General features: G+C 37.2%; 1 protein-coding gene across 1 annotated transcript; it reads right to left on the bottom strand.

The window, feature by feature from the left end:
• Positions 1-7,747: 7,747 nt before the first annotated feature.
• LOC103944038 (LOB domain-containing protein 22-like) lies at positions 7,748-8,503 on the bottom strand. The gene is made up of 3 exons (XM_048578776.1): positions 8,105-8,503; positions 7,852-7,988; positions 7,748-7,778 (listed from the first exon to the last, which is right to left on the bottom strand). Exons 1-3 carry the CDS (start codon positions 8,501-8,503, stop codon positions 7,748-7,750), a joined length of 567 nt encoding a protein of 188 aa, XP_048434733.1.
• Positions 8,504-9,031: the final 528 nt, after the last annotated feature.

Raw genomic sequence — 9,031 nt, forward strand, 5'->3', positions numbered from 1 at the left:
TTGTGAACCATATAATGAGTCACAAATAGAAAATAAACACATCAATCAATATTTAATAATTTAATCACCAACAATCATATTATATTGTTTACAAAATATGATTTAAATTCTGGATCTCAGTGTCCAAAGCTTGCGGGCCAAGAGATTTAGACCACTCAATTCCAATTCTACAGCCTCAATTAGCCTATATTAGAGCAGTTCCATCGTAGGCAATAACCTGGTGGACTGGCTCTCAAAGAGGGCCAGAAAGCCTAAGCAACTTGGTTCAGCGTGTGCTGGCGATGGAGTCCGAGCGGGCCTGAGGGAGAGGCTCGGCAGGAGTTGCTAGCCCGAGAGCCAAAGGGCATGTGACGCAAGGCTGACGTCAGCCATCATCTCCTCTGCATTTCTCGAACCCTTCCAGATACTATTCAATTCGAGGAGGGAGAGAAAGAGAGTCAAACCTCGTCCTTCAACATGTGGAGGAGGGTCGTCTTGCCGACATTATCGAGGCCCAGAAACAAAATATTGGCCTCTTCTGCCAAAACCCGAGGGAGGCGAGGATGCCATAGAACCAGTCAAACAGAAACATGGCAGCACCGGCTGATTCTTCTTCGGGAGCAAATCGATCGGCGGGGTTGTGAGGGAAGTAGGAAAAAACCCACAAGGAATCGGAGTGGGAGAGGTCGAATTGGAGGGGGTTTTGATTTGTTGTCATCCTCTTTCTATCCCTCTGCATTTCTGGGGAAACAAAAACTGATCAAAGTAAATAATATAATATTAATTATAAATAAATAAATAATAATAATATTTTATTATCTATTGACAGGTCTATTCAGTGTAGAAGTAGAGATGCAAAAGACAGTTACCTGTTCACTGGGTGGATTAAATAGTGAATAGCCCGGGGAGACCTTTACAACGGTGGAGTTGCTATTACTGGCCCACTTCACAAAAACCCAAAAACTTGAACAATCCAAATCTCTTTCTCTCTTTTGAATGGTCCAAATCTCTCGGTCCTCCAATTTCAAACACAGTAATCCAAAATAAATCTCATTTCTAAAAAGATAGTTTCCCTAATATTACTCTTAATTAATTAGTGCGGGTCTGCTTCGTTTCTATTTAAGTTCTAGCTAGATTATTCATTTTGATAACGAAAGACCAGTAAATCAATTGTTTTTTTTTTTTAATTAAGTACGCTCTTTCTTTGTGGATAACTTGATTACTGAAGAAAGATATTTATTGATCCATCATCTAGTGTTATTGTTTTTACCTCAAGTGAGTTATTATTATGTCATTTCAAGGAATATGTCAATTTGCAGCACTCAAAAAAGGATGCAAATGTGACAAAAAGTTTGTTGCATTTAGGTAGAATGATTTTTGGTAAAAATAATGTTAGAAAGATCAAATTTTTAAACTAAGTTTGCAAACCAAATGATTTATCATTACTATGAAATAAGTACGTTAATCAACACTTAAGTAATAATCCAATCATCAACATTCATATCATTTGGTTTAAAAATTTAGTCTCCTTAACAATACCCTTTTCGTAAATACTGACCAGTTGGTAATGCATAGGGCCCTGACCAAATAAATTTCCAATTTAAAATTGTTAACCAAATAAATTTTCAATTTTAAAAAAAAAAGGAAGAAGAAGATAAATTGAAATTAAATATTAAAAGTTAAAAACGAAATAATTATCCAGTAATATTGAGTTTGATTGTCACATCCCGGCCCGGGACGGATCACTTTCCGGGCCCTTTCCATCACCGTAGCACAATATTGTCCGCTTTGGGCTTACCATTCCCTCACGGTTTTGTTTTTGGGAACTCACGAGCAACTTCCCAGTTGGTCACCCATCATGGGATTGCTCAAGCCCCCTACTCGCTTAACTTCGGAGTTCTCATGGAACCCGGAGCCAGTAAGCTCCCAAAAGGTCTCGTGCTAGGTAGGGATAGGAATATACATTTAAGGATCACTCCCCTGAGAGATGTGAGATGTCACATTGATGATAAGAAGAGAAATTGAAATTAATTATTGAAAATTAAAAACAAAATAATTATTCAACTACATTGAGTTGATAGTCAGCCTAAGTAATATTGAGTTTGCTAAAGGGAATTATTATTAGCACTCTAAAAATCTCATTTTACACTTCAAACTTTCTATTTTAAGAAAAAAAAAATACTTGTGAGGAGTGTATAATAAGATTTTTTGGAATACCAATAACACTTCCCTTGCTAAATACAAACAAACGGGGGGACGGGCACCCCTGAGAATTGAATGACTCCACTCTAAGTAAAACTGATTCTTGATCCAAGGGTTGTTTTCCTTTGGTCTTTTGACATCGAGGCAGCTCCAGCACTGCATTTCACGGAAAGAAGATTAATTCAGAGTAAATTACCAAAGGCCAAGACATTATTTACTTTTTGTTCAAAGAAGTTTATTTGATTTTTTTTTTTTATGAAAATGAATAGTTTTTTGCGAGAAGTGGGAGAGAGTTATATGATAGTTCAACTTAAAAAGTGAGATAATTAAAAAGAAAACTAATGAAAAGAGCTTGAAAACTTGAAGCTTTAACGATAAGGACAAAATAAATGATGAAGTGAATATTACAAGTATTGACTTTTTAGTATAAAAAAGTGATTTTTTGTTAAAATGAACAGTACCGAAAGCTTTTCGTTAAAATTCTCATAATTAATAGAAGAAAAATGCTAAGAAGATCATCATCTTTTTTTTAAAAGAAGAACATCTTCTTAGATCACATTTACAAACTATTTCATTTCATTTGACACAGAAAAAAAAAAATTCATTTCATGTGGCATAATGATATGGCATGAGAAGTCATTAAGTGCGATTAAGTGAATTTAACTTTTTGGCTTCTTAATTAAAACACAGTTAATTACCAAAAAAAAATCAACCACCTACAACACCAATCCACGCACCGACCCCAAGTTCCTCGTCAGCCAAAGACGCATTATGACATTCCACATTGCCCAGGAGAGTGATCTTTAAATGTATATTCCCATCCCTACCTAGCACGAGGCCTTTTGGGAGCTCACTAGCTTCGGGTTTCGTAGGAACTTCGAAGTTAAGCGAGAATGGGATTAGAGCAATCCCATGATCGGTAACCCACTTGGAAGTTGCTCGTGAGTTCCCAAAAACAAAACCGTGAAGGAATGGTAAGCCCCAAAGCGGACAATATCGTGCTACGGTGGTGGAGTGGGCCGGGGAAGTGGTCCGTCCCGGGCCAGGATGTGACAATTGGTATCAGAGCCTAATTAACCCTGGCCCTGGTGTGCCGACGAGGACGTCGGGCCCCTAAGAGGGGTGGATTGTGACATCCCACATCGCCCAGGGGAGTGATCCTTAAATGTATATTCCCATCCCTACCTAGCATGAGGCCTTTTGGGAGCTTACTGGCTTCGGGTTCCGTAGGAACTTCGAAGTTAAGCGAGAAGGGGGCTAGAGCAATCCCATGATGGGTAACCCACTGAGAAGTTGCTCGTGAGCTTCTAAAAGGCCTCGTGCTAGGTAGAGATAAGAATATATATATATAAGGATCACTTCCCTGGGCGATGTGGGATGTCACAATCCACCCCCCTTAGTGGCCCGACGTCCTCGTCGGCACACACACGGCCAGGGTTTTTAGAAGCGTGAATTTATGAAAATGCCCTAGAGGCAAAGACTTTGACTTCCATTGATCATCGGTTAGAGTGACAATTTGGTATCAGAGCCTAACCCTGGCCGCGTATGTGCCGACGAGGCGTCGGGCCCCTAAAGGGGTTGGATTGTGACATCCCACATCGCCCAGGGAAGTGATCCTTATATGTATATTCCCATCCCTACCTAGCACGAGGTCTTTTGGGAGCTCACTGGCTTCGGGTTCCGTAGGAACTCCGAAGTTAAGCGAGAAGGGGTCTAGAGCAATCCCATAATGGGTGACCCACTGGGAAGTTGCTTGTGAGTTCCCAAAAATAAAACCGTGAGGGAATGGTAAGCCCAAAGCGGACAATATCGTGCTACGGTGGTGGAGCGAGCCCGGGAACTGATCCGTCCTGGGCTGGGATGTGACAATTGGTATCAGAGCCTAATTAACCCTGGCCGTGGTGTGCCGACGAGGACGTCGGGCCCCTAAGGGGGGTGGATTGTGACATTCCACATCGTCCAGGGGAGTGATCCTTAAATGTATATTCTCATCCCTACCTAACACGAGGCCTTTTGGGAGATCACTGGCTTCGGGTTCCTTAGGAACTTCGAAGTTAAGCAAGAAGGGGGCTAGAGCAATCTCATGATGGGTAACCTACTAGGAAGTTGCTCATGAGTTCCCAAAAACAAAACCGTGAGGGAATGGTAAGCCCAAAGCGGACAATATCGTGCTACGGTGGTGGAACGGCCCCGGGAAGTGGTCCGCCTCGGGCCGGGATGTGACACGCTAAGCCTCCGAAGCTCTCCCAACCCACTCTAACCTACTGGTCCTACCCCGTCAGAATCCTCACCCCACCGTCGGCAACTGCCCTCCTCTCTCTCTTAGAAAACATCAAGTCCCATGAACAATACCAAAATGTGCGCTCATTGTACAATACTGGAATGCGTGATCCCCGTAACTCTAAGCCTCTTGCCAAAAAATCACCAATAATCAAACGCAAAATTGAGTCCGGCAACAGCGACAAAGTCGCAGGAGAGGTTGGGTGGCCGTTAGTAGAAAGTGGGGTTTCTAGTGTAACACAATTCCAGACTTTTTTTTGGGAGGAAATTTTATTTAGACACAGTTATCTTATCTCTACACCCAACTAACAAGTTTTATCTACCAAACTTCCAAGTTTACCCTTAAATAAATAAGAATAAGAAAAGAAAAGAAAATAAACATTGGTGCTTTTATCTCTACACCACATAACTCCAAAACTGGCACACTAGTACACTCCTTCATTATTTTCTGCAAAACTCACCCAAATAACAGCAAAATATTCTCTTGAGTTCATCAACGAGTCAGCTTACTGGAAACCCTTATTCCTATATCTTCTAAATAGACACTGACATGGAAGCTTTTTTCTCAAATTGTAGGAATTTGTTTCTTGTCCAACGAATTGGTAAGAAGTTTTTTCTGTTGAAATTATAAATGAGGGTCGCTAAGGGTTTCATGCAACAAGGGTTTTTAGCAAGCTTACTTGTTGATGAACTCAAGAGAATATTTTGTTGTCATTTGGATGTGTTTCGCAAGAAATAATGGAGGAGCGCAGATGTGCGCCATTTTTTTGAGTTATTGGGTGTAGAGATAAAAACACCAATGTTTATTTTCTTTATTTTCTTATTCTTATTTATTTAAGGGCAAACTTGAAAGTTTAGTAGAGAAAATTTTTTAGTTGGGTGTAGAGATAGGATAGTTGGGTCCAAATAAAATTTCTCTTTTTTTTTGGTAATTAATTGTATTTTAATTAGGAGATTAAGAAATGCAACTGTTATTAACACTCTAGAAATCTTATTATACACTTCTCACAAGTGTTATTTCTTACTAATTATAAAAAATTTGGAGAGCAAAATGAACTTTTTGAAGTACCAATAAAAATCTTGGACTGAAACTTATTAATGTGAATACTTTGATTAAAGGACAAAATATTAAAGTTCAGTATTAATTAAGAAATTTAATTACGAAAATCAATAAATTCTCCCTAAAATCTTATAAAGGTTATTATACAAGGATACATTTTTACTCACCACCACAAACTATGATGTACAGTCACCATACATCTCATCATCTAACACGTGTCCTTTCACTTAATCATAGTTTTTTTTTTTTTTTTCCTTCAAAATTGGAAAAGGAACATTTATATGAAAGTTAACTAGAGTTAATTGAAAGGACAAGTGTTAGGTGATGAGGTGTATGGTGAGCATACACTATAGTTATGGTGGTAAGCAAATTAAAATATTGGCTTCAGATTTTTTTCCTCTAAAAGATGTTAGGCACTATTGGGCTGCAGGTTGGGGCTTAGCGCCTAGGCTGGTAGGCGGATTTAAGTAAATCTATTGTATTTCGTGTAAATAAGTGTCTGTTTATACTTAATATATATATATATATATATATATAATTTCATTATAAACTAGAAAATAGAGTGACATATATATTATGAAGTATTGGAACATAATATATACATGAGGAGCTAACATATAATGTGTGTTTATTTAAGTGTTCAATAAGTCTCTTACAATTTATTGGAAACAATAAAATGCAAAAGGAAAGTTATCTATTTTCTATCTAAGTGAGTTGCAACCTAGACAGGTGCCTAGGCAGGTCTAGGAGGGCTAAGCGTGTGCCTAGGTCTAGGCGATGCCTAGGTGCCTAGGCGGTGCCTAGGCGGGCGCCTTAGCAGGTTTTGGAGCCATTTCTTAATTTTCAAACGCCTAGGCATTAATCGAGGCGGTGGCTAGTTGCCTAGCGCCTAGGAGGGACCTAGGCAGGGCTAGGCAATGATTTTTAGAACAGTGAGTTTAATAATTAAACTCTATTAATTTGAATACTGTGTTCAGATTTTTTTATTTTTACAAATTAAAATTTTTTCTTTACTTTTAGATATGGGTACGTTCCAAATTCAAAAAGGTACATTTTAAACTATGAGTACATTATAGATAATAAAAGTGAATAGATTTAACATTAAAAATGGGTATATTTTAGATAATAAAAAATTGGTATACTTTAGATTAAAAAAATTGGTAATTTTTTTTATTTATGAAAATGGGGATATAAATATATGAATAGGTACAAGTAAAAGATTTAAAAAATTATGGGTACAAATAAAAGTTAAAAAGAAAATTATTGGTATAGAATATAGATTAAAAAAAAGAAACAAATTAAAAATGGTTACAAATTAAAAAATGGGTACAAATTATATATACGAAATGTAACGTTTTCAACCATAAATAAATATATTTGAAAAAGGTTATATAATATTTGTAACATCCCACATTGATCAACGGAGAGGGGGTGATGTGCCTTATATGTACATGCTCCTCTCCTTATGGCACAGGGCCTTTTGGGAGCTCATTGGCTTCGGGTTCTATCGGAACTCCAAAGTTAAGCGAGTTTGCGCGAGAGCAATCTTAGGATGGGTGACCCACTGGGAAGTTCTCGTGTGAGTTCCTAGAAACAAAATCGTGAAGACATAGTTGGGGCCCAAAGCGGAAAATATCGTGCTATGGTGGAGTTGGGCCCGGGCTGTGATTGGGCCCAAGCCGGGATGTGACAATATTTAATTGTAAAATAAAAAAATGTAGATTTGTAAATATTTTATTATTAAAATAAGGACGTGGATAGAAAATAAATAAAATTTCAATCAATGAAATAAAATAAAATAAATGAAAACTTAATTTCTCCTTAAAAAAACGAAAACCCACTTAATTGCACTAAATGACTTGGCATTTCATATCAATATGAAGTTTGTAAATGGAGATCTCTAGTAAATTCGGTCTAAAATGATTGTCTCCTTACATATATATATATATATATATATTAATTATTACTATTATTTTTAAGTAAAAATGATTTGAAATCATTTGAAGATTGTAATTTTCAAAAATAAAGGTATTCGTACGCCACGTATACATTTGTACACACCAAATTGGAAATCAAATAACGTGACGTTTACATTATATACATTTCCGCGCAAACGTGAGAGTCTAATAATATAACGTGGATGTTAACCCTAATGCTTTTCAAAACCATCTCATGGCGCGCTCCTTACAAATCATCTTTGTCTCTCTCATCTCTCTCCTCTACGATCTACCTCATCTCATTTTTCTCTTCCCCACACCTCCATTTAAATCAAGAAAGTAAATAAAAAGAAAAGAAACATTATAAATAAAAAGGGTAAAAAATTTCAGTACCTGGACTCTCCAGGTCCACTGAAACTTGCTGGTTGCTTGAGCCCGATGTCGAAGTCTTTCTCTTGTGCGTCTTTCAAACTCGACATGTAGATGTACCTTTCTTCATACTTTTTCATATCAGCCGTGATCCGAGGGAACTACACTACACAGAATAATTAATAATAATAAATCAGTTATTTTAGTCTACTATTTTTTGTTCGAAAAGATAGATCAATTAACAATAATTCAGTAAGAAGACAAGTACATGGCTTACTTGATCAGGGACAACCGATGCTTCTTGTGCTGATTGTATTTTGAGCGAATCAAGCTGCTGTTTTAATTCCCTGTAAAATGCGAGATATCGATTTGTCACCTCAAGTTCTTTCTCATAGAAATCTACTCGTTCAAGGACGAATCTGGTAACACCAAGGCAACCAACTGAAGGATTATTCCTCCAAATATTCCCTTCAAAGAGTATAGTCTCAGCTGCTGCTGGTCTTTGTTCCGGCTCAACTGTAGCTATAATCTTTTCAATGTTGCTCATACCGAACATATGCTGCGCGTTTACAAACTCTACGAACCTGCTGGCCGGGAAGTATGCAGCCAGCTCACAGGTTTGGTTACATTTTCTCCTTTGGTATTTGCAGGCAGCACAAGCTTTAGAATTTGCCATGAGTTCTTTGCTGAGGAAGAGATGAGGGTAGGGATTAAGAAATGCAATTAATCAAATGCTATACGTATATATGTGTATATAGGGGGTATATATACAATTTTGGTTAAGGGTGTTAAATCCAATTGACATTAGGAAATGTGCCTCGTCTGTAAATGCATGTAACGAGGTGTGTTGGAATTGAAAATTCTTGAGTGACTAGTTACGACAACTCAAATCCAAATGGAATAATATTGGTTCTCTTGGATTTTACCCTGATTACTAACAATATACGTTTTTATTCACTAGTGGGGGAGCAGAATTCAAACTATGTTCGTTTTGAATTTTGAAAAGAAAACACTAGACTGAAAACTAGTTGGTATTGTATAATTTATTTCAGTTGATTTGTTATTTAATTTTATGTACACTTTTAAACAAAATTTTAGTAAAAAAATCTTAAAAGAAACCTCTAATTATGATAATAATGTGTTACTATTGTTTACATGCCTATATGGTATGTAATTTGTCACTCCAAACAATTAAATATGCTAC

This window comes from the organism of the source record quoted next, unplaced genomic scaffold (genome assembly GCF_019419815.1).
Source record: "Pyrus x bretschneideri cultivar Hongxiangsu unplaced genomic scaffold, Pyrus_bretschneideri_v1 Contig1, whole genome shotgun sequence".
In the NCBI taxonomy this organism is placed as follows: domain Eukaryota; kingdom Viridiplantae; phylum Streptophyta; class Magnoliopsida; order Rosales; family Rosaceae; genus Pyrus; species Pyrus x bretschneideri.

Excerpts from the sequence above, each read along its gene's own strand:
- LOC103944038 (XM_048578776.1), bottom strand. The coding sequence starts at position 8,503 with ATGGCAAATTCTAAAGCTTGTGCTGCCTGCAAATACCAAAGGAGAAAA. Across the intron at positions 7,989-8,104 it reads CATCGGTTGTCCCTGATCAA|TTCCCTCGGATCACGGCTGA; the intron begins GTAAGCCATGTA and ends TGTGTAGTGTAG. Across the intron at positions 7,779-7,851 it reads AGTGGACCTGGAGAGTCCAG|GTGTGGGGAAGAGAAAAATG; the intron begins GTACTGAAATTT and ends ATTTAAATGGAG.